Source organism: Lygodium microphyllum, chromosome 3 (genome assembly GCF_053477565.2).
Source record: "Lygodium microphyllum isolate KBCC chromosome 3, Lygodium_microphyllum_v1.1.10, whole genome shotgun sequence".
In the NCBI taxonomy this organism is placed as follows: Eukaryota; Viridiplantae; Streptophyta; class Polypodiopsida; order Schizaeales; family Lygodiaceae; genus Lygodium; species Lygodium microphyllum.
This window is the reverse complement of record NC_141137.1, coordinates 83,020,123-83,046,261: the sequence shown is the minus strand read 5'-3', so window position 1 is coordinate 83,046,261 and position 26,139 is coordinate 83,020,123. Positions and strand designations below refer to the sequence as shown.

Below are 26,139 nucleotides of genomic sequence, written 5' to 3'. Positions count from 1 at the left end.
GTGCCTATTTATAGGCCACTCTCTCATTCATTCCTTACGGCTGATTCATTCAGTCCGTCACCTCTTCTCTTCAGCCTCTCCACTATCCTCACACCCCTTCAGGAGGACATTGCGGTTCATGGTGTCAGAGTGCAGCGGTGCGGAAGCGTAGGACTGAGAGTGAGAGAACGCAGAGAGAGAAGGGAGAGAAAGAGACAGTGTACACTGAAAATCTGCTGTATAAAGAATGCTGAATACAAAGATATACACGGGCGCAGTGCGCTGGACTGCATGTCTCCACCTCGACGATGCGACCTGCTGTCCACCTCGAAGTCTGCTGCAGTCTGCACTGTCTGCTGTCAGAAATCTGCGAACAGAGACAGAAATCTGCACGGCACCGGTCTGTAATCTGCGACAGAGAATGAATGGGAAGACTGCTGGAGACCTCAGGTATAAATAGCCGAAATCTGCCCAAAGAATAGGACAGGTCGGCTGCATTAAATGCAGCCGACTGGGCTGCAGGCAGTCGGACTGCCACGTGGCAGTCCGACTGCACAGTCCGACTGTGCAGCCCTGGTGCAGCCCTGGCTATGATCTCTCTAACACCCCCTCTCAGAGCCTGGGCAGGGCAGAAGCCTGAGGGATCTGGAATGTTGCCGAAGTAGAGCCTGAGGAAGAGCCTTCGTAAACAAATCCGCAAGATTATCCTCCGTCTTGCAATACTCCACAGTGATGGTCTCATCCAGAAGCTTTTCTCGGATGAAGTGGTACTGGATCTCAATGTGCTTCGTCCGGGCATGAAAAACAGGGTTCCTTGCCAAGGCAATGCAACTCTCATTGTCACATCGCAGCAATGTAGGACGAGTCTGGGGGCACCCAAGCTCCTCCAACAATCTACGAAGCCACACAACCTCGCATGTGGTGGAAGATGCGGCCCGATATTCCGCCTCAGTAGACGAAAGGGCTACCGTGGGCTGCTTCTTGCTACTCCAAGAAATAACACCTGCACCCAAAGTAAAGCAGTAACCTGTTGTAGACCGCCTGTGGTCCACGTCACCGGCCCAATCCGAGTCGCTCCAACCTGCAAGTACAAGATCTGACCCATCTGTCCCTGCGGGGTAATGAATCCCCAAATCAGACGTCCCCCTTAGATACCGAAGTATCCTCTGAGCAGCCTGCCAATGCACCGTCTTAGGTTCACTCATGAACCCTGCCAAGAGCCCAACAGCAAAACATAGATCAACCCTGGTGTTGAGAAGCCAAATCAAAGACCCTATCAACTGTCGATAGCGGGAAGCATCCGCCAAAGGAGAAGCTGAATGGGAAGTGGCCTTCCAGTTCGGATCCATAGGAGTAGAAAGGGCCCGACAATCTTCCATCTCAAAAGACACCAAGAGCTCCTGAACATATCTCTGTTGGGAGAGAAAGATCCCCCTCTGAGACTGAAAAATCTCATGTCCTAAAAAGAAATGGAGTAGCCCCAAATCCGTCATCTCGAACGTCCGATGTAAAGCTGACTTTGTCTCCTGGACCTGCTGTGCATCATCACCGGTGACAATCAAATCATCAACATATAATACAAACAGCACACAACCATCCTCGGAAGTGTGAACATACAGCTGCGGATCGGCCTTGGACCGCCGAAATCCCAACTGAGATTGGAGGAACGAATCAATCTTCTCGTTCCAAGCTCGCGGGGCCTGCTTGAGACCATACAGGGCCTTCTTCAACCTGTAGACTTTCCCATCTGAAGAACCAAAGCCAGGAGGCTGCTCAACGTAGATCTCCTCCTTCAAATCACCATTCAGGAAGGCCGACTTCACATCCAACTGATAAACAGGCCATCTCCTATGGCCAGCCAAAGCAAGAACAGCTCTAATGGTTGCCATACGAGCTGTAGGGGCAAAGGTGTCATGACAGTCAATCCCTGGGCGCTGGGCAAAACCCTTAGCAACAAGGCGAGCCTTGTGCTTATCCAAAGTACCATCACTGAGATATTTGGTCTTAAAGACCCACTTGACTCCAATCACCTTCTTCTTCGGGGGGCGTGGCACAAGTGACCAAGTGCCATTCCTCTCAAGAGCCTCCAACTCAGCTTCCATAGCTTTCTTCCATGGGGCTGACTGTAAAGCCTCCTTCACGGAGGTGGGCTCTCGATCCTGCATAACTCGGGACATCAAACAATAATTGGAGCACACAAGCTCCGAAGAATGCGCCTGGTGCCTCCGTGACCGCCGCGGACCATCCTGCGGTCCCCACTCCTCAGGAACCCCCTCGATCCCTGAATCACGGAGTGTGTCACGGGCCCAGCGAGGAGGAGGCCGAACCTCCCCTCGTCGTTCTCCATCAGTAGAAGACTCTGGAATGTCCACCGGTGGTAACTCCTCAGAAGGATCCGGTGGAACTGTAGACTCTGTGTCAGAAACAGAATCATAATCAAACGGCACAGGCTCCAGTGGAACTGTAGAAGGAGCCAAACTCTCCCCTGGATCTCCAAGAACGGGATGCTCCTCACCCGTTGAAGAAGCCGGAACCTCCACAAACCGCACATCACGGCTAGTATATACATCCCGCTTGACGGGATCATAGAGTCGGTAGCCTTGGGACTGGGAGCTGTAGCCAACAAATACCTGTTTGCGGGAAGCCGCTTCGAATTTGTCACGGTGAGCTTTGGGAATGTGAACATAGGCATCACACCCAAAGACCCGAAAGTAAGAAACATCTGGCTTGGACCCAAAATACGCCTCAAATGGAGTCATCCCTTCCACGGCCGAAGTAGGAGATCGGTTAAGAATGTGGACTGCAGTAGCCACAGCCTCGGCCCACAGAACCTGGGGGGTCTGTCGGTGCTCCATCATGGTGCGCGCCATCTCGATCACACTACGGTTCTTCCGTTCGAGAATACCATTTTCTTGTGGAGTATTCGTATTGGCAAACTCCTGGTGAATTCCTCTATCTGCACAAAACCGAGCAAATTCATTAGAGACAAATTCACCTCCCTTGTCGGATCGCAAGGTCTTCAACTTCCGGCCTGATCGGTTCTCCTCAAAGAGAAGCCAATCCTTGAAGTGCGAGAAAGCTTCTGATTTTAGTGCCAAAAAGTAGGCCCATGTCATCCTGCTATAGTCATCCACGATCAGCATGAAGTACGAGCTCCCACGCAGGGACTCATTCCTCATAGGGCCACATAGATCCGTAGATACTAACTCCATCGGTAAAGTAGACCGCCGCGAAGCGGTGTGGGGAATAGCATCCCTATGCTGCTTCCCCCTTATGCAGGAGACACATGGCTGCTGGCTCACCACTATATCCGGCAACCCTCGAACAAGCTGTCCCCGTGACGCCTTCCGAAGATAGTCATAGTTCAGGTGACCATACCTAGCATGCCATAATTTAGACTGTGACTGTGAGGTAAGAAGAAGAGTAGAGAGGGCAGTGGAAGACTTCAGTTTGTAAATGCCGTTCTCCTCATATCCAGATGATAGAACCTTCCTCGATTCACGATCAAGGACTCGCACTGTAGAACTCTCAAACTCCACCAGAAGACCAAGGGAACAAATCTTATGGACTGAAAGGAGATGGTACCCCAATCCTGGTACATGCAAAACCTCTGAAGTATGGGTGCCACCTCGTCCATCCGGAATGAGCTGCATCTTACCCCGACCTGTAATAGAAACTGAAGAGCTGTCTCCAATGAGAACCTGCCCACGCGACGAGCGCAGCTGGGCAACACCATCTGATGAAGGAGTCATGTGCCGTGAGGCACCACTATCAATAATCCACTCTCGAGATTGGGAGGCCGCCATCGCAGCATCAGAAGCATTCGGTGAAGCGTCCTCAATGACAACTAGATGTAGAAATGCAGCTGATGAGGGTGCAGCCACCGCTCCAGAATCCTTGGTTTCCTTCTTCTTGGTGTCCTTCGAGTCTTTGTCAGGGCAATCCTTCTTCCAATGGCCAGTCTTTCCACAAATATGGCATGTGGAGTCTTTGTCATTGTCCTTCTCCTTGTCCTTCTTGGACTTGTTATCCCCCTTCTTCTTCTTTTGGTCCTTCCCCTTCTTCTGAGAGGCTTGACCTGTCAACGCCTCCGTCTTGGAAGCATTCTGTCCCTTTAACTGTTCCTCTTGGTCCAAGACCATAGGAACCAACTCCTCCCACCGAAGAGTAGACTCTCGCCCTGAAGCAATAAGGGCAGAGTAAAATGTACCGAATCGTGGCGGCAACTGGGACAAGAGTGTAATCGCCATGTCTTCGGAGGAGATCGGCTTCCCCGCATTCTGAACCTGCATCTGTAGCTGCCTTAGCTTATTAATGTGTTCCCTTAGCGAAGAAGACTTATTGACGGACAAAGTCCGCATCTGTACCTCCAAAGAAACCCTCTTCATCAGGGTCATCCGATTGTACATTTGATCAAGCTCCAGCCATATCTCACGAGCCACCGTCAAGTGCTCGATGTGAGCGATCACGGCTGTAGTGCATGATAGAAAGAGAAAGGATCGAATCCTGGCATTCAGTTTGTCCCAATGAGACTGGGCCCTGGCCAACTCCGCACGAGCATCGGAAGAGAGTTTGGACTCATCTCTTACCGAGGGCCGGTCAATATCTTCCTGTACCAACTCCGCCAAATCATAGGACTCCAGAATGGCCAACATCATAACGCGCCAGATGCGGTAGTTGTCGCCGTCGAGCTTCTGATCTGTAGGAAGAGCCGGTAGGACAGGCACCTTCCGGTCCATAATCGCCTGGAACTCCAAGTCCATCTCTGTAGACATATTCACCTGCAATGCCTTCTCAAACGCAAAAGCAGCCCCCTCTGACTGAGTAGACTCAGCCTGCTAAGGCTCTTCAGCGTCCCGAAGCTTCTTCACCCGCCGGAGGCGATGAAAAAGCAAAACCTGCACTTTTAGGTTGAAAACTCAAACTTTCTCCGCGACAAACAACAGTACACAGCAGCAAATCCACCACCTGTACTCCTTTCCTGTGCGCCCACACTCGTTTCAGCCTTGTTCCAAGGCGCAGCCCTCCTGTCTGCCCTTAAACGCAAAAAACGCAAATTTGTGTCGCGATGGAAACTCCACTTCAGGTTGATTCTGCGCTCAGTCAGCCCTCAAACACTGCTCTGATACCAAGTCAGAGTGCAGCGGTGCGGAAGCGTAGGACTGAGAGTGAGAGAACGCAGAGAGAGAAGGGAGAGAAAGAGACAGTGTACACTGAAAATCTGCTGTATAAAGAATGCTGAATACAAAGATATACACGGGCGCAGTGCGCTGGACTGCGTGTCTCCACCTCAACGATGCGACCTGCTGTCCACCTCGAAGTCTGCTGCAGTCTGCACTGTCTGCTGTCAGAAATCTGCGAACAGAGACAGAAATCTGCACGGCACCGGTCTGTAATCTGCAACAGAGAATGAATGGGAAGACTGCTGGAGACCTCAGGTATAAATAGCCGAAATCTGCCCAAAGAATAGGACAGGTCGGCTGCATTTTAATGCAGCCGACTGGGCTGCAGGCAGTCGGACTGCCACGTGGCAGTCCGACTGCACAGTCCGACTGTGCAGCCCTGGTGCAGCCCTGGCTATGATCTCTCTAACACATGGTTCGTAGTTGTCTTCATCATCTTCCTTGTGCTACAGCACCCTTGTTTTCTTGTAGCACATGCACTCCATGATTCAAAACTTCATCATTCCATTCATCAGAGTTTCTTCTCTCTTCTCTTCTCTTCTCCATGTTTGTCGAGTTCACTCCGTATTCCTCCCTGCCAACCCTACTATCTCGCTGGTACATCATCTTTTGACATGTGTAGCCAGCCTTCCTTTCGTGGATGGGTGGTAAATCCCTAATTACAACTTAATTACAGCAAAAAAGAATTAATGCAAACCTGAAAATACAAATTTACCTACTAATCTTGGATGATGCACACCCGATTGGCCCCAAAATTGGGACCCCTTTCGGTATTTCTTTAGCTTTATCTCTTGATCCCCTTCGCAATCCAAACTTTCCTTGCTGTCCAAAGTGACCAGCAAGTCTTCAATCTATTTTGCCCCTTGATTCAGGCACTTAATTAACCTTCACCCACTTCATAGACAATGGAAATGCCCCAAATTCAATGGTTAGCTAGTCCTCCACTTGAATTTAGATAAAATTCACCTTCAGCCCTGTTGAATCCAAGTCTTGGAGCTTACAATTTCTCGCACGCTTCCCAAGGCTGTTGGTAAGCCCTAATTTCTGCTGTAAATTAGGGTTTACAGCAAAGAAATTTGCAATTTCTCGACCTCCAAGGGTCCAGATGCTGAGATCTTCAAATCAAGGACATGAAATGGCTGGGAGATGAGAGAGAAAGCTGTAGAGAGAGAAAATTCAAAGTTTTGTCGCGAAGAATGACTGAAAATTAGTCAAATGCAGCTGTTGCCTTGCCACAACAACTTGTAAATGCAAAGAATTGAAGAAAATCAGTCATTTACTACTGCTGCCCTGTCTCAACAGCTTGTCGATGTTGTCACCTACTGTTGATTGGTCTTCTCCTACCCCTAGCTGCCTCAAAAGATCCTCCAATGGCTGCAAATCAAACCAGTAGCATCTCCTCCCTCTCTCTTGCAAGCTGAATACACTAAAAATGCCTTGCTCCAACCTCTAAAGACGTTTTTCAATCTTATATGGGCATTTTTGACAAGTGGCGGCCTTTCCAAATGGTTTTTTCAACATTAGCTTAAATATTAATTTTCTGTTTTTAGATACTGAAAATTAATCTAATAATTATTTTGGTGCCCTAAAAAATAATCTGAGGCCAATAATTAAATTGGCTAGGCAACTTCCATTCCCGAGTATCTTTGCGCCATCTTTGGCCATCAGATTGGCATTAGATACCATCAAACGCCACATGTTACCAACTAACACTTATGGCCAAATGAATGACCTAAGCCAACAGTTGGCACCAGATACCACCAAGTACCTATGCAGCATAGCAACTTTTGCCTTTGACATCCCATGATTTCCTCGGGTCCCAAGCTCGTGAATTTGCTCTAACCCCAATTGCACCTCGCATGTGCAACATTTACTTAATCATATGATTAAAAGTTAATCCACATGTTAAGTGAGGTTTCAAAAATACATGTCCTCATGACACTGTGACACTAACAAACAGCCAATACATGACTTTATGTTATGTCTGCTTCCAATCTTTCTTAGCCTTTACCTATTCTGCATTAGCATTTCGCACATAAACTCTAAGTGCTACTATCATGTCTCCTTTAATGTAATTCCAAACACCTTTACCCCTCAAGAAATTTGTCATTCTGAACTTCCATACAAGATAATTGTTCTTATCAAGCTTCTCACTAACAATCTGGTTGAAGTTATCAAACATTTTGACAAAAAAACTACTTGTAAAAAACCACAATCTGCAAGCAAGTTGATACCAAGTGCAACAGAACTAAATGCGTAGCATTTTTCAGTAACTGCATAACAATAACCACAATCTACAATCTATATGTAGATACCTTTTGTGTCCACATCCCAGTAAACACCTGAAACCTTACAAATTCAAAATCTACAACTTGTGCACTTGTAAACGGCCAACACAACCGAAACTGCAGTAGTATACCCAAAAATTACTATCGATATAAGTAGTCCAAAACGGAGGCCAAAATGACCTCAAATACCCAAAATCACAATGGACAAGCTCTAAAGTACTTGTGTATAGTATATACATTGTTCTTCTTGCTCACCAAGTTTCACTGCAATCAAAGATTGCAACCCTGCTAGCTTCAAGAGCCTCCTGTGACTATAACCTAAGGGAAATCAAGCAAGGTGAAAGAGCTTCTTACCTGTTGCTTGCTTGCTTGCTTGCTTGCTTTCATGCTCCAACACCTTCACCTCAACCTTCAATCGAGCAACGCACAACCATGGAACGACTCACATACCATGAAAACAAACAAAAGGGGAGAGGGATGAAGAAACCAAGAGCACAAACACAAAGCAATGGAGGCTTGAGCACACAAAGAGATAGGGTTGAATTTTTCTTCTTTCTTCTTCTTTCATACAAAAGAACAGAGTCTACAACATGATAAAAAACTAATATGAAAATACCACAACGTATGGTATGTATATACGGTCACTAAGTGTGAGCCCACTATGGAAAGAGGTGGCACAATGAATGTCATAACCAAGGATGAACTACCTAGGTGTACACCAATTGTAGAATCACTAGCATATCCTCATATAGGTCACCTAACATGCCAATGAACAATATCTTGCCACATCACAAAGGTGCATAGTGGATGTCAGCTCATGTAAAGCTCAATATCTCAACACTATAGGCTATGTCTATAAGGAGGTGACGACAATGTTGGGGCCTATAAAGGGCAGGCGATTGCATGTGGAGCTCCTGTTGATGCTAGGCTGCAATCAATCAGACATTCACAACAGGGCAGCATTAAATTTCAGCTGATTTTGGCGAACTTTGAAATTTTTCTCTCTTCACCTTCGTCTCTATTCTCTCGGCCAATTCACAACTTCCCTCAAGAAGTCTCAACCAAATTCAGTCCCAGGTGGTGGAATTGGAAATTTTTTACTACTAAACCCTAATTTACAGTAAAAATTAGGGTTACCAACCACCCTAAAAAGAGTGCTTGGACATTAGGGCCTAGTACTTGAAATTCAGTGGTTAAATGTTAGAGAATTTCAAGAGACCAACCTACCAACATTAAGTTTGGAGTAGAATTTGTCATTAAAGAGCAAAATTGAAGGCTAATCCCCAAGCAAACCAAGGGCCAAATTGTTGAGCTAAAAATGCATTAGATTCACTTGTAAGCTTTCCAGTATCGTGCATAGCCAAGGAAAACACTCTTGATAGCTTTAGGATCCAATTTCTTCCTCTTTTCATTAGGAACATGCACATAAGCAATGCTGCCAAATACCTTCAAGTGTGAAATGTCAAGCTTATGACCATACAACCTCTCATATGAAGTTACATCATGAATCAAAATTGCCTTGAATTACCCCAATTATCCCAATTTCCCTTGAAATTAGACAATATAAATGGATGAATACCTTGGAATTGAGGATCGGCTGAAATTTGATTCTGATTTGCAAGAGTTCATAATGCATCAAATTTGAACTTTGCATGGACTCCTAATTAGCTTGTGGGTTGTCTTGACACTTTGAATCTTCAACCCGAGAGAGAGAGAGAGAGAGAGAGAGAGAGAGATTAGTGTGTGCACATTAGGCAATGGAGATGGGTGAATATGTGGTAGAAGGACTGTGACCCAAGCAAAAAAAAAAAAGGGAAAAAAACATCAATTTTCAGTCAACAGGCCTGGAACAGCCGTTCCAAACAGGGAACGATAGGGGGAACGGCAGGGAATGGTAGGGAACAGCAAGGAACGGCAGGGAATGGTAGGGAACGGCAGGAAACGGCAGGGAATGGTAGGGAATGGCAGGGGGAACGGCAGGGAACGTTCCCTGGCCGTTTCACCTCCTTGGAGGGTTTGGAACGCGTTAGGCCGTTCCAACGGGCCGGAACGGCCGTTCCCTGTTTCTATGCATTTGACAAACTCTTCTAATTCAGCATAGCTCTTGCTGACTCCATTTGTATCCTATTTTTCCTTTCTGCTACACTATTTTGCTACGGTGTATAGCTGCAAGTTAACTATCTTTTGATCCCATATTTAGCAAGGTACCTGATGCTTATACCTATCGTTTTGTTGTAGGGAAATTACTTTGGTTGATTCATACTAGGCCAAATCTTGCATTCTCAGTTAGTTTGCTTAGTCAGTATTTTAATGCACCTAGAATGTCTCATTGGACTGCTTGTCTTCGTATGTAAAGATATTTAAGATGTACCTATATTTTTGGACTAACTTATGGTCATGGTTTACGCTTGTAGGGGTACACTGATTCTAACTAGGCACGAGTTCTCATGGAGGCTACCTCTACACCTTGGCCATAACACCCATCTCTTGGGCCAACCTTAGTAGGAGATGAAGGCGGCTCCCACAACCGAGGCAAAGTATTTGGCTCTCTTCGATGGCACTACAAAAGCCATCTATATGAGAAACTTGTTGGATGTACTTCAGTTCCCTTATGAGTCGCCTACAATTGTCTACTGTGACAACCAAAGTGCTATTGCCCTTGCAGGCAATCCTATCATCTCCCCTCGAACACAACACGTGATGGTTTATTACCATTTCACCAGAGAGCAAATTGAGCTAGGCACCATTCGCCTAGAGCTTGTGCCGTCAAGTGACAATTTGGCAGATATTTTGACCAAGGCAGTCAACCAGTCAATTCTGCAAGAGCTTCTACCACGAATCGGCTTGGATATACCCTTCTCTACTTCTTCAAATTGACAAGGAGAGAATGCTTCTCTCTTAATTCTCCTTCCAATTTGAGAAGGGTCAATTTCCTTCTCTTGGTAGTGACAGTGATAACGTTTATAGTTTTTCACTTTCAGACATTTATTTCTTATGTATTGTATATTATGGACATTTATAACTTTACCCGCACTATCAGGATAACATAATTGTAAAAGGGCACTTGAGCAAGTAAGCAATTTCCCTACAAGGGCATTGTCTAAGTGGCATTGTTGCATTGCATTCTGCATGAGTATGAATATTTGCATTCATCTTTGCATTATCCCATGCATCAGCATTCTGTTCATGTAAAAGTGCATCTGTGTGCATTTATCTCTTTTCGATCACCTTTGGAGTAGTCGACTCTGGATCCACCATAATCATGGCATTGCACATGGCAATCTCTAAAGGCACTCTTTCCCTATGCTTGCATACTAGTTTCGCTTGTCTTGCTTGCTTTCCCATTTTGCCTCTCTCCATATGATTAGCGCACACACACTTAAGTATCCCTAGGCACTTATCCTAGTAGTGTGAAATTATTTTGCTTATTATATGAAGGTAGTGGGGCTATCCATCTTTATTTTCCCATACTTCGGAGCAAATGAGTCAATAGGACAAAATTTAATTTAAAACCATCACTTAATGCTAAAAAAAATTTTAAAAAAAATCACATCAAAAAACAATCCAATTTTAAAAAAATCAAAAAGTCCATTGTTCATTCCATTTGCCTTTGCAGGACTTGGTAGACCCCTGGGCAACCGACATGCACCCTTGGTTCAATGCCTTGGCCTCTCTCAAGTGATCACTTGGGCTCCCTTAGTAAGATAACCATCGCCTCTATAGTCTTGGTAGGTCACTAGGCAGCTAACGTGCATCCTTTGTCCGATGCCCTAACTGCTTATATCTCATGGCTCAGTTTTGGGCCTACGAGGGGGTGTTGAGCTAAAAATGCATTAGCATGACTTAAACAGCCCCAAAACATACTTAATTAATAAAGAAAACCTTTTATTTTTAAAAGAAATGCGATCCTAGAGAGTTATTGTGTCCCACATGCAAAACCCTAATTTGGGTACCCCAAACTTTCTATAAATAGGCATGCAACTCACCACTCTGCCTAAATCTCGTTTTTGCAGGTTTCAGGAGCCATAACTCTGTTGCCCACACCTTGTTCACGAAGACATTGCAGTCAGAGCTTCCATCAGCCATCTGCTACTATCTGATGCTACCTGATTCCAACCTTCTTCACACAATTGCTGATATCTCCAAGCCCATGGATCTGTTGCCTGTAGTTGAGTGGTCACCCACAGTTGGATGCTGTCACTACCTATTGTCTGTTGTCACCAAGATTTTCTCTCCTTTGAATGCTGCGTTTGCAATTTTTGGCCGCTGCCCTAACTTTCTCTTGCCTCTATTATCTCTGTTGCATCTAACTGTTGTGCAGTTTTTCTCTCTCTTAGGTACCTACGTTTTTTTATCTTTCTCTCTCCTACATTGCCATCTGCATCAGATCCAACCTTCCTTGGCTGCGTTTGATGATGTTCGACACTCAAAGGCTACCTTTGCTGTGATTCAAGATCCATTCGGAGTATAACACACTCTACAGCTCTTAACTTCTTCCTTGATCGTAAAGATACGAGAGTTCAAGGTTCAGTATTCACCGCATAGTGTGTTTGTTGCATGAGCACTGTATATTCATTATTCATTCACTTTATTATTCATTGTATTCATTATCTCTGAGTTACCCTAACCCTAACCCTAACAGTGTTCTAAGTTTATCAATTTGTGCTTTGTTGTACGATTAGATTCATGTTTTTTGCGTTTAGAGCATTTCTTCACACAAATTGGTTTAAAGGCTTCCTGATTGCCATGGACGATGAGATACATTGAAGATCAAAGGAGATCAGGCTAGATCTCAGCGTACTTCAACCTTTACCAATACAAATTAAAGAAATACCACAAGGAGCACCAACTTTGGGGCCAACAAAATGTCCAACATCCAAGATTAAGTGGTAAGCATTTTTAGTTTACGTGAATTTTATGCTTGTTGTAGTTAGTGCTTAATTAGGTTATTTACCACACTATCCAAGATGTTTTGAATACGAACTCTTCTAATGAGTCATCCTCATGCTCTAACTTTGATTCACATCCTCCAATCAAGGGGAGGGCAAAGCGATCATCTTCTGCCGAGGAGAAAAATGGCTTAGCTGCCCCTCCTGCTGGTTTCTAGAGCTAGTGACACGGTCATCTCTCACAACTCTAGAGTGCCAAAGTGGGGGAGGGTGGGAATGTGGGGCAAGTGAGCCTCGTATATATAGGTATATAGGTACAAAGGATCAAGAAAGGGACTTCCCTTCTACACCGACTAAATCTAGCAAGTTTTGAAATCCTAGAGTTGGGATTGACATCCAAGTTCATGATGGGTTGTTCATTGATAGAGATCAAGATTTGCTCCTAGTTCAAAGGCATCCAAGTTCATTGATAGACATCCAAGTTCATGATGGGTTGTTCATTGATAGAGATCAAGATTTGCTCCAAGTTCATTGATAGACATCCAAGTTCATGATGGGTTGTTCATTGATAGAAATCAAAGAATCCATGGTGCTCAAAGGCATTGCTGATAGGATGGTCACATATGGTACTACGTGGCATTGTTAACAAACTTAGAGAGCTATTGTGATTCTTCTTTGTATCAATCGAACTCAACATCAAGTTCTCTCTAAGGCACCTTGGTGATGGGCTAGCCACTCACTACTTCGCTGTCCATGGTTCTTTTGATGGTCATTGTCATATATACTATGATGAGTCATTATCGTTGTATTGTACCAGATCGCCCATGAGGGTGTGATTCAATGGGCTAGGCATAGAAGCTTATTTTAAGCACTCTTCTAGAACTTATTTTTATGATTTTTTATCACTATTTTATAGCCAACTAATATTTACCATTATTATATTTGTTGGCCAACGTGATCCAAATATTGGCATATTTTTGGCTATTTATTCAATGGCTCCCTCCTCCTCAATTATAAATTCACTTGCAATCTTTCAAAGCGGGTCCTTTTGAAGAGAGGAAGTAGTAATAATGCCCACACAACCAGTGACTCACTTGCAATCTTTCAAAGCAAGTCCTATTGAAGAGAGGAAGTGGTGCCAATGTCCACACAACAAGTGACTCACTGTTAGATGTGACTATCTCATGTTTGGTATATAGATTCCATTTCCTAAGCATATCTTTGATTTTTCTCTTTGTAGTGTTCTTGAGTTCTCTCTTTTCTCACAATCTCTATTTCTTCTCTCGTGTTGTGCAGCCCCTTATAACAATCTTATATGCATCCATCACTGCACCCACTTTTGACATCATTCAGCCCTACACCATACTCTACAATCAAGATCCTTGCACATAGAGGAAAGCATACAAACTATTATTCGCAAAACAGAATATACACAAGAAAACGGAGAGTGATGGCGATCAACGATTGCTGAAAAAGTTGTTGCCCTCCTCCCACTATCGCAACTATTCAAGAAGATGAAATGACCAATGCAAAATTGCCACAATCAATCCCCAATTTTGCAAAAATATTTTTCAACTTTTGGTCGTAGTCACAAGTGACAATTGTTTTTGGACTTGAGGATTGCAAGGACGATAGCTTCTTTCTATCCCACATCCCATATCATGTGACTATATTGTCACGAGTGAGGGCAATTCCTTCTCATCCACCATCCCTTGTATTGTCACAAGTGAGGGAAATTCCTCCTCATCCACCATCCCCTACTCACGCTCCATTTTCCATCACTTGCGACTAAGCTTTATGCACACTTTTGCGTCACCAAAAACATAAGTAACTTCCAAAATTAATATATCCAACATCCAAACCCAAACTTTGGCCTCTTGCCCAATTTTAATAAACTTGTTCAAAATTTCTTATAGAGGTCCAAAAAGCCCTAGTTAATCAAATGTGCACTTTGCAACTATACATTGACTATTTATTTAAATATGTGGCTCTGAAATATTGAAACTATGCCATTGATGGACCTACCCATGTCCTACACAACCTATGCAATGTTCTGCCTACCCAAGTCTCAAGAGGCTAGAAGTAAAATCACACGTGAATCCTGACCTTGGAAGAACACCTTTTGGGGACAAAGAACATGTAGGCTGGAAAGACGTGTAGCAGATCTATGAAACATCAAGCAAAAATGATGACTTTGCAAATAAAATCATTTTGAAACAGACGTTTCAAGAATTTGCATAGCCTGCTAAGCTCACTGTATGTTCAACGACAGTAGGGCAACATCAGCACACAATCTGCTTGAAGATCGAAACAATTATGAACTGCCAGAAAACAATTCAATTGATTGCACGATCTGCCATTGTGCATAATGATGGTTTGAACATACTATTGGGAGCTACCATAAGGAAGTTAAAGTATAGTAAGATCATGCATGTTAGCTCCTCACTGGTGTATTTGGCAAACACACAATAACAAGTTGGAGCTAGAGTTTGTATATGGCCATAAAAATGTGTATCTTACACCATATATGTAATCCAAGAAATGAAAGAAATCTACACTGTCCATTGAGAGGATAAGTAATAAGCATGTAGATCTTGCTAAGTAGACATATGAATTTGCCTGAGTGTGCACAAAAGGACACTTAATGTTCAACCACAAAACACTTGTTTTTATCCCAACCTTATAATGTCTGTACATGAAACAGAGGGTGCATCAGATTACCACTGCAGAAGAATACATGTTACTAATTGCTATGAATTATCCAGATTTCATCAGCCAGTGCAACAATGCAGCTTGTTCAACAGTCAATTTGCTTATCCAGGCCAAACCTAGCACGATAACTAACTGTGCTGGCAATTTGCACTTCCTTTGATAAAAGGACACAAATAGAAAACCCAAGTATCAAAATATATGCCTCAAAAGTAATGCACCAACCTGCACCATCAAGTCCTGGCACCTCCAGAATCAACTAACCTGAAAATGGGAACTGTTGAGACTACGACCAATCTGCCTGAACAATGGTATCATGGATCGCTGAAATTCTGCTGATTGTGTGGCTTCCAAAACCTCTTCTAACTCTCCGAGGAGTAAAACCTCCTTTTGGCTGTTTGTTATTGGCCAGTACTTCAGCAATCCTCTGATGACGGTATCTGCCAGCTTCAAGTCCTTCTCAACAAACTGAGTTATACAGTAAGACAGCTGTTGATGATACATGGCAACACACTTGGGCTTATGAAGTGGAATCAAAGCACGAACAAGAAAAAGCTTATGTTCTTCTTTCAAAGGGAGGGCAAATCCATTGATTATGCTTCCAAGAATCTCCAAGAGTTCACCAATGCCATTGTGTCGTTCTGTCTCAAATATAAAATGATAGAATATGTTGTTTATTGCTTTACGGATGAAAGGACGGTGAACCATGAACTTTCCATAGATACGATGTAAAATTGTCTTCAAATAATCTCTCTCCCTTGGATCCTCAGTATCAAAAAGATCTAATAAGCGTAGTACAAATGAGTGGTCGATGTACCTCTTTGCCACCTTTGCATCAGTTTCCTGAGAAATCAGATACCGTAGAAGAAATTCATAAACCAGTTGTAAATGTTGCCACGAAGGGTCCATTGTAGGCTCTTCCTCTTCCATGTCAAAGGGATCAGCACCTGCAGCATCATGCAGGGGAACAGGCAATGACCTAAACAGATTAAGGGATATCATTCTGAAACTATCCTCAACAGCAGCTTCATTGAACTTTGCTGTTCCTGATGCCACATAATCCACAAGTTCCATCAATGTCAGCCGTTTAATATCCTTCTCCCTGACATTTTTGGTGGGATCAGTAAAGTCAAAAATGGTACAGCACAAACTCAGCTTCTTCCTCAACAGAGCAGGTCTTTCTGAGCTCGGCACATCCCTCAAAGCAGGTAAAGCCTCGAGCCCATTGGGAACCCCAATTTTGTCTTTTGCAGGAGGGAATCTTGGTGCAGGGACTTGAGCTGATGGCGCCGCTCCACGACTTGCAGCACCACTCCCAGCTGGTCGGGCACCTGGGACTTCCCCTGGATGAACAACTGCTGTTGCTGAAGCAGCACCCTCATTGCCATCCGGCTTTGAAGGTTTGCTACCCTTCGGTTTGCGAATGAACTTGTTGAACATACCTGACTAGCAACCTTCTACCAAAGGGACATTGCACAAGCCACACGTTCCCATCCATGCACACAAAAAAAGACGATAGTGCATATGAGACTTGTTGACAGAAGAAACACAGTGATCAACAAGAAACAAAAGCCAATTATAAAAGCCATGTCAATCAGATCGCAAAACTTGTCTGATCGATAGAATTAATGTTCTGAAAGTTAGCAAACAAGTTGAAATGAGGTCTGGCAAAATATTACAATGCTACATCATGGTCAACACCAAGGGCCTCTGTATCTCCATGCACATGGAACACCGCCGAACAAGGCCTGCATTAGTGACGGCTCATGGATGGATCCAGTCTACATCACTACTGAAAGATCGTACGGCAACTGAATGAGAACCAATCACGTGTACATAGACGCGAAAGAGGAAAGAATATGCGATCAGCTAGCTAGCTATGAGACAATATTGACGGAACCGGGGGAGAAGAAACACAGGATGATTGTATCCAGGATCAACAGCACCGAGAAATCGGCAAAATGGCCGGCCATTGAATCTAGGGTTTTAAGATCGACAAGGGCAGACTACAAACCAGGACGAAGAAGCAGGCCCCAGGGCGAGATTGAGTTGATGAGATCGACTGCAGGGGAGCAGCCGACGATCCAGCAGGAAGGCAGAGGCAGGGCGTCACCGGAGCGCCACGCCATCAACTCCAGAATGGAATGCGCATCGAGGGAGAGGGCAATACCGAAGACAAAGGTTTGTGCTTACTGTAAAAGCCGGCAGCGCGGGTGGGGGCAGGGGGAGCTTCTGTAGCTATGGCGGATTGGAGAGGAACAGAGTGAAAAGTTAGAAGAAGAAGAAAGAGAGAGAGAGAGAGAGAGAGAGCAGACTTTTTTTCTGCGATTCTCCAAATGTCTCTCATTTTTTAAATTTTTCCCCATCAATAAATCTAGTTTCTTTGTGCTTTTTGTTTGTTGTTGACTAGCCTAGAAAGACACAAGCCTCGTTTCTTCGATGTTATGCTTTCTGGCATTTGAGTTTACCAAACATCAAGGGGCCAAAAAACAAAAACGTATGGTGTGTTAGCTGCAATTCTCAAGCTAACACATTACCCAGGCAAGTGGGCACACTGGAGCACCACCTTTGCTTGTTTTGTTTCACCAAGTTTCTTTCGAGACATTTCAAACTACCACAAAAAAAAAAAGCACAACACAAAATGCAAAAGGAAATCCGACATTTCAAACTACCACAAAAAAGAAAAAGCACAACACAAAATGCAAAAGGAAATCCAAGAAGCTCAAAGTGATTTTGAAAACCTCTGAGAAGTCAATGGTTCGGTCTTATCCAAATTTTCAATTAGTTCAAAGAAATCTACCCAATAACTATTAGAGCACTTCAACCACTACAATAGCATGCCCTTCTAACAGTGCTACAACCCAATGCAAATATAAACAACAAGCACTGTGCTAATGAGCTTGATTGATGTCTAAAAGAGATCAATAGATATAGGAGTGGATTGCAATGATAGAAGTAATGCAGATTAGAAGACAAATATTGTTGGAAATAAGAGATAATAGGATTACTAAACCCATCATTGCTTCCACGTAGCATTCTTATCCACTTACTTCCTGAATGAAGCATCTATCAATTCATAAATGAGCAACTGACTATATTGAGGAGGTTTTGTGTACATAGTCGATTAAGTTTGTGTAGATTGCATTGGACTAAGAAGGATACAACTTAAGTATGCTAGCATTGTAAGGTGGCATGGGGAAGTGAGAAATGGAAGGATGAGCTTGTGCGAATCCAAGAGTGTCTACCATCTAACGTGAATAGAATGACACTTATTGTGTGAAGTTAGCTAAAGATAGGAGGAAGCATTAGAGGTTTGAGGGAGTTGGCTTTCACAAACCCAACAACACGGGCGGGGGGGGGGGGGGGGGGGGGGGGGGGGGCGGCGGGAGGATAATGATGTGCATGTGTGTGTGATAACACACCCCATTCAAATACATGCATGAATGTATGTATGTGTGAATTTATGAAATACTCCATGACAAATTTAGTTCATTAAACAAGCTAAAGGATTTCCTATTTTCTGGTCTATGACACAATAATTGAAATATTTGGAAAGTATCTTTTCCAAAGGTAAGTGTTTTAGTGGAGGAAACGCGGCGTCTCCTCAGGGTGTACAAATATTACAATGCTAGCGAGATCATATAAATGCTTTTTCCCAAATAATAGTTATGGTTTGCATTTACTCATTTCAATGTCCTCTCTTATGACATTGATAGAAAGAGTCATCTCAACTTTCCTACCCTTTTTACTTGTTATGAAACAAGAAAACAAAAGCCTAATCATCATAAGTGAAGCTTACTCGTCCAACCCTCTTACCCTCCACTCGTAAAGCTTAAGCCAATTCAAAAACATATATATATTCTGCTTTGCTTGCATAGAAATTGTGTTTTGCACCATTTGGCAAAGCATTGATGAAGTACAATGTTATAATGAGAAGACCATAGTAGAATAATGTCGATAAACTCAAATATAAACTTGGTTATCACTATTCAATATTAATTAATATGTAAGTTTGCAGTGCCCAAAGCAATTAGAAAGAAACCTAGTCTATGTGGCAATGAAAGAGGAAAAGCCTTCTCTCGAGAACCTATAAAAACTCTCAATTTTCAAACCAACAAAAATAGTTGCATCTTACTACTATATTATTTTTGTTGTAGGTTTGGAAAGCCCCAAACCTACCCCCTTCTCCAAACCTCCTTTTTTCAATTAAAACCCCCTCCCATACCCTCTTTCTCAAGTGTAATCTTTCATTTTCCCTTCCCTCTCCCTTTTTTCATTAAAAACCCCTTTCCTCCCCCCCTTCCCCCCACCCCCCCCCCCTCTCACCTCCATTTTTTAAATTAAAACCCCCTCCAGTCTCTCTCACTTATAATCTCTCTCTTTCTTTTCCCCCTCCCCTTTTTAATTAAATTCCTCCCCCCTCTCTCTCTCTCTCATGTGTAAGGCCTAGGTTCTCTTTCTCTCTCCTTGATAGAGAGAGAGAGAGAGAAGAAGAAGAAGGATAAAAAAAGAAGACGAAGAGAGGAGGGGAGAAAGAGGAAAGAGAATAGTTTTTTAAAATTAAACTTTATCTTCTCTCCCTCCCCCCTCTCTCGTGTAGAGCCTAGGTTTTCTCCCTCTCACACAATTAGATTTAACTTTTTAATTTAAATTTTCTTTTAATTAAATATTTTTAAAAGTTTTTTAAAATTTAAAATTTTTCAAACATAGTTTTTCACACACTTTGAGAGAGAGAGAGAGAGAGGAAAAGAAAAAGAGAAGGATTAAAAAAAGAAGATTGAGAGAAGAAGGGGGGAAAGAGGAAAGAGAATAGTCTTTTTTAAATTAAACCTTTTTCTTCTTTGCCTCTCTCTCATGTGTAGGGCCTAGGTTCTCTCTCTCTCTCTCTCTCTCTCTCTCTCTGAGTTAGATTAAACTTTTTAATTTAATTTTTAATTAAATATTTTTAAAGTATTTTTTAATTTAAAGTTCTTTGGATATAGCTTTTCACACACTTTGAGGGGCGAATAGGAGAAGAAGAAAAATGAGAATTATAAAAAAGAAGAAGAAGAAGAAGAAGAAGAAGAAATAGAAAAATACGGAGAGAGGGAGAAAGAGAAAAGAGAATAGTATTTTTAAAGTTAAATATTTTTAAATATAGTTTTTAACTTAGAGAGAGAGAGAGAGAGAGAGAGAATATATATAATTTGAAAGAGAGAAAATAGGGGGAGAGAAAGAGAAAGAGAGAAATAAGAAAAATAGATAGAGAAAATATATATAGAGAGAGAAAAGAGAGCGAGAGAAAAAAACTTGAAAGAGAAAGAGAGAGGAAAAGAAAAATAAGGGGAGAGAGAGAGAGATATATATATATATATATATATATATATACATATACAAAGACCAAAAAAGAAATAAGAGAAGAGGGAGGGAGAGAGAGGGGGAACATAGAGAAAGAGAATTATGGAGAGAGGAAACATAAAATTTAAGAGAGAGAGAGAGAGGAAAAGAAAAAAGGAAAAGAGAGGAGAGAGGGGGGAGGAGGGAGAAGAAAAGGGGAGAGAGAGACAGAGAGAAAAGAAGAAGAAGAGTGAGAATTTGAACACGGAGAGAGAATTATAGAGAGAGGCAATATAAAATTTTAAATAAAGAAAAAAATTAAAGAGAATAATAAAAAAAGGAAAAGAGAGAAGAGAGAAGTGGGGGAGACAGAAGAAAAGCGGGGAGAGAGAGAGAGAAGAAGAAGAAGAAGAAAGAGAAAAAAAGGAAGAGAGATGGGAAAAATAGAAAATGGAAAAGTCTTTTTTAAATTTAAATATTTTGAGAGAGAGAGAGAGAGAGAGAAGGAGAGAGGGAAAAGAGAGAGAATATAAATTTTAAAAAAGAGAGAGGGAGAGAAGAAAAATATAAAATTTAAAAGAGAGAAAGGGAGAGAATAAAAATAAAATAAGAGAAATGGGAGAAGAAGAAAAGGGGGCAGAGAGAGAGAGAGAGGAGAAGAAGAGAGAGAATTAATTATAGGAAAAATATAAAATTTACATACTTTAAGAGAAACTAAGGGGGGGAAGGGGAAAAGAGGAAGAAGAAGAGAGAATTATAGAAAGAGGAAATATAAATTTTAAAAAGAGAGAGATAATAAAAAATAGAGGAGAGAGAGAGACAATTAAAAAATAAAAAGAGAATGAAGAGAGAGAGAAGAAGAATTAAAATAAAGAGGAGAGGGGGGAGAATAAAAGGAGAGAGAGAGAGAGAGAGAGAGAGAGAGAGAGAAAACCAAGAGAGGAGAAAAAAGCAGAGAAAGAGAGAGAGAGAGAGAGAATATTAGACATAGGGAATTTGGGGGGAGAGAAAGAGAGAGATAGTAAATAAAAAATTAAAAATAGAGAGGGAAAAGAGGAGAGAGAGAGAGAGATGAGAAATGGATTATTGAGCAAAGTTCACACACTTGCTGCTTCGAGGCAGCGAAGCTACCGCAAAGTGGCCTAGCGTTTTGTACACGCAAAGCGCGCACGAAACGCTAGTAGTTTCTTATCTCATAAATTGGCATATCTTGCCTTCAAGCTTTGTTGTGCCTCGTGTATTTTAGAGGTCTATCTACTTACTATGCTAAAGCTAATACATGCTTATTTTATGTGCTTGTAGAGACATGGTTTTTGTAAAATGATTTTTCATAGCAAAGTGAGGTACATGGGTGAGAGGATGGGTAGTGGAAAGGCAAGGCTAGTTGCAACATGGTTGTTCTAGACTTGGAAGGGAGGGTCGTGGTGCAAGATTTAATGGTAGTAATTTGAGATGTTTTTGTGAGTAGGCCTTATGTAGGGGGCAACACCTTACTCAAGGGGCATCTTCAAGGAATTGAAAGAGGAGTCAAAGTTCATGTGGATCGAGTCCACGAGGAGAGTCTTTGCCCTATCTTATTTGAGTGGCATGATGACATGCTATAGCAAAGTTTGACACTAAGGGTGAAAAAGCCATGCCATGCTAGTTAGCAAGTGGCATCACATACATTTTGACTATTGAGGGCCTCAACCAAGTATTGTTAGTGTAATTGGCCATCCAACTATATTCAAAAGTGAAATTCTTGCCATAATGGCACACCAACTTTCAATGCATCATTCACTACCAACATAAACATTGACTTGTGCTTATAATCTAGGTGGACATACACTTGAGTTTCCCTTTGCTAGAGTGCATGGGCATGTGGTAATAGAATCAAGCACGTGCCACTTGTTGTCATGCTACCTCAATCACCAAGCCCATGATCCATCTCTATGCTTAGTTTATAATCGAGTACCCAAGATTCCATGTCTATGTCCCATTCAAAGTTATTCAAGTATTGGTCAAGTAGTTTGACTTTTTAGTTCAATAGAAAGATGGCAGTGAATGAACAAATGAACTATTAGATATGCTCAATGCACCACCCTCATAAGGTGCCACCAATGATCCATGGTGCTCTAAGTTGTAAGGCCCCCATTATGAGGAGAAGCCATGTGTGAACCTAGTGGACCTTGACTTGTATGTTAGGTGAGATTTATGTGATCAAATGACAAAAAGGTAACCTTTGTGGATCTAGCCTTTGGGTTAGATAGAGTTATTAAGTTGGTAGCAACTTGAGACATAGTACATTGAATTACGGGGTGTGGGAGTTATCAGGGACCCCTATGTTGAGGTCCATGGCCATGGCACTGGCCTTGGTTGGGACCTAATGATCAAGTAAATATTCCCGGGTGGCTGAAGGGAAGGTTCATGATATGGTTGGACAGGCCAAGCAAACTATCTTTCTAGGCTATAAAAGGAAGACCCCTCCAAAGCCATCATCAATCTATCTTTCACCAAATTAGAGTCCTTCTAGCTAACCTTATACTCTTTGTCGAATTGCCATCTAAGCTTCACAATAGAAGTGCACAAGTGGATAGAGTCATCTCTGTATCAACTTGTTTGAAATTAAATAAGTTTTTGTGCTTCTCATATATATTATGTACTTTCTACTCCTTGCTTAGATTTTGTTTGGTGCAATGTGTGAATTTTACATGATATCAAAGTCTGAGGGTCTTAAGAAGTAAAGAGCATATGAGAAGCAAGGGCTTCAATAGCGAAGAGGAGCAATGTCTTCTAGTGCATCATGTATGAGTGTTATTATATATGTAATTCAAACATTGAGGATTTATCCAACAACCTTCGATGAAGGCAAGTTAGATGGTATAAACTATACTTTGTGGAAGTTTAAAGTAATGACTATTCTTTATTCTTATGAGCTTATGGAGATGGTGCTAGGGATTGACCCAAAACCACAATCCACCCCTAACCCATTGAATTGGAGAGTTATGATTCCTCCAAATGTAGATCTTCTATGGGCTTGAAAACAAGGAATGCAGATGCATTGCGTACCTTAATTACAAGCAGAGTCAACCTTAATTCAATATACAACCAAGTCATCAAAGGCTTGGAATGTACTAAAAAGTTAATGCAAGGCGTGAAACTAAATAAGGATTCATAACCTGGAGAATCAACTAGTAGCAGACAAGTTTTCTAAAGGAGAGATAACTGAAGCATTCATAACTAAGATGAAGAATCTATATGACTAGATGGTTGGTATTAGGATATGAAAAACTGATAATGAGGTAGTTTGGAGGTGTCTTCAAATTTGTCTAACAAAGTTTGATGGACTAGTAATTGCCCCAAACACTCAAGTGAGATCCATAGCTTTGTTGTTTGAGGAATTTTGTGCACTATTAATAAAGGAGAAGTTGTAGCTTAAAGCTTGAGAAGGTAGCAACAGTGGAGATGTTGCATTTTTAATTGCATTTTTTGCAAGAGAAAAAGGATCCATACTTTTTAAAAATTTAATCATTGTAGAGGTCGTTTGGATGAGAGTCAGGCTTCCTTCCATGCAAATTGTATCTAATCAAGTAGCACCATAGCCATAACTTGTGTTAAGTCTATTTTTCATCAAGGCTAAGGCCTAGGCACATGTAAAAGGAGCCACAACTAGCTAGAAATACCAAAAAAAGGGTTAGGACATCCAAGGGAAATGGGAAAACCCTAACCCTAAATTTTATATATTTAAAGGATGAGATATAATAGAACAAGCTATTCATGTGTGTGCAAACTTTGTATGTTTGCTTTCTTGCTTTCATTGTGTGTGTGTGTGTGTGTGTGTGTGTGTGTGTGTGAGGAAGAGAGTGAGAGATTATGAGGGATGGAGAGAGAGAGAGAGAGAGAGAGAGAGAGAGAGAGAGGGACTAAGCGAGTAAAACTCTTCCATCTTCTCTCTAAGCTCTCTCTTGCCATATCTATGCTTTCTCTCATGCATGTGGAGGCCATAGAGGGTTGAGAATTAAAGTACAGTCATTTGGTTCATGGAGTTTGCCATACACTTCCATAATGCTTAATGGAATACCTAGAAAGCTTACTACTACAAGTGAATTATCAAGTTTGTTAATCATGTGATTGGCTAGGTGAGAGTTGGCCTAAGTACTTCATTGATTGAAGCTCCTAAAACAATAAGAGTGTGTCCATCACTCCCAAGGTTGAGCTCATGGAGTGCAACATATATTTTGTACTAATGCGAAAGGTAAATGTGGTTTTTGCACCAATAGTGACAAAAAGAAGAAGGGTGGTAAGAAAAAGTTTCAAGGAGAGTACTTCTACTGCAAGAAGAAAGGACATATAATTACGCATTGTCATGTCAAGAAGGCAAATGAAAAGAATGGCATTCTACAAAGCAAAGGGAAGAAGACAACTAATATGGCTAAAATAGAATTGGAAATATTGATGGCAACCATTGAGGAAGCAAGTTTCTCAATGCAAGAAGTGTCTATCACAAAGTAATGGGTATTTCATAGTGGTGCCTCTAATCAAGTGACCAATAAGAAAGATCTATATAGTTCTATGCAGCCTTTGCAAGAATCCATCATTGTGACAATTGAGAATGATATAAAATGCCTTACTTGGGGCACACGTACTATTTCCTTTACTACTATAAATAGGTGAAGTTAAAAAGCTTTCAAAAGTATTGTATGTTTCAGAGACAAATGTTTTACAAACTTCCATAATTGATATTGGTCATGAAGTGAGGTTCATCACGACAAGGGTGGAGATTCTCAACAAGCTAGCAAAGTTGTCGAAAAAGGAAAAAGAAGTTGAGCTAAGTGCTCTTACAGCTACTACTAGTGTGGGCACAAGTAAACATTTGCATGAAAGATTTGGTCATATTAGATTTGGAGTGTTAGAGATGCATAAAGCAAGGTGTGGTTGCTCATCTACTTATAGAAACTTAAATAAAGGGACCATGTGAAGCTTATATGATGGGCAAGTAACAGGAAAACACATTTCCACAAGAAAGTAAGAATAGAGTGAAGGCTCCTCTAAAGTTGGTGCATGTTGACTTGTGTAGTAATTACCTACACAAGTATTGTGGGGATCTTCTTATTTTGTGTTGATCATCAATGCAACTACAATAAGAAGATGTGGATGTACTTCCTTTGTGAGATAAGGCTCAAGCTTTTAGTAAGTTTAAAGAATGGCTAAAACTTATTGAGATTGAGACAAGGTAAAGTGTGAAGAAGTTTAGAACAGACAGTGGTAGTGATTTTAACTTAAAGGATTTTGAAGACTTTTGCAAGAGCAAAGGGATTAAGCATCAAATTGATGATGCCTCACACATCGACATTATAGCATTGTTGAATGCCAAAATCAAACCATTGTGGAGATGGCAAAGTGCATGCTTTAGGGCAAGGAATTGCCTATTGAGCTTTGGGCTAAAGTTGTTAATATTGTAGTCTACATTCTCAAGCAAAGTTAGACAGGATCTCAAGGGAAAACTCCTCACAAGGCCTATCCATGTTTAGGGTCACCTAACTTGTTTTTTACCAAAGCTATCAATATTGCAATTTAGTTACATAAAGGCTCTCAAGGGAAAAACTCCTCATGAGGCCTAAATTAGTGAGAAACTGTTTGTCTCTCACTTTAGAACTTTTGGATATAGATGTTATGTCCATGTTCCAAAGGACAAGATAAACAAATGAAAAGAAAAAAGCACCAAATGTATCTTCTTTGGTTATAGTGATGAGCAAAAGGCTTGCAAATTGAATGATGAAGACAAAGAAGATCGCA

The 26,139-nt window shown here is 41.9% G+C and overlaps 1 protein-coding gene across 2 annotated transcripts in view; it reads right to left on the bottom strand.

Moving 5' to 3' along the window:
• The window catches only part of LOC148038573 (serine/threonine protein phosphatase 2A 57 kDa regulatory subunit B' beta isoform-like), a 57,563-nt gene extending 40,168 nt beyond the window's left edge, over nucleotides 1-17,395 (bottom strand). The window contains exons 1-2 of one of the 2 annotated variants that reach the window (XM_087673561.1): nucleotides 17,063-17,395; nucleotides 15,313-16,505 (exon numbers count right to left, since the gene is read on the bottom strand). In XM_087673561.1, coding sequence (XP_087529687.1) covers nucleotides 15,313-16,488 — 1,176 coding nt within the window. In that variant the 5' untranslated portion in view covers nucleotides 16,489-16,505; nucleotides 17,063-17,395. The remainder of the gene's footprint in view (nucleotides 1-15,312; nucleotides 16,506-17,062) is intronic. The other variant, XM_087673558.1, reaches the window with a different exon arrangement.
• Between the last annotated feature and the right edge of the window lie 8,744 nt (nucleotides 17,396-26,139).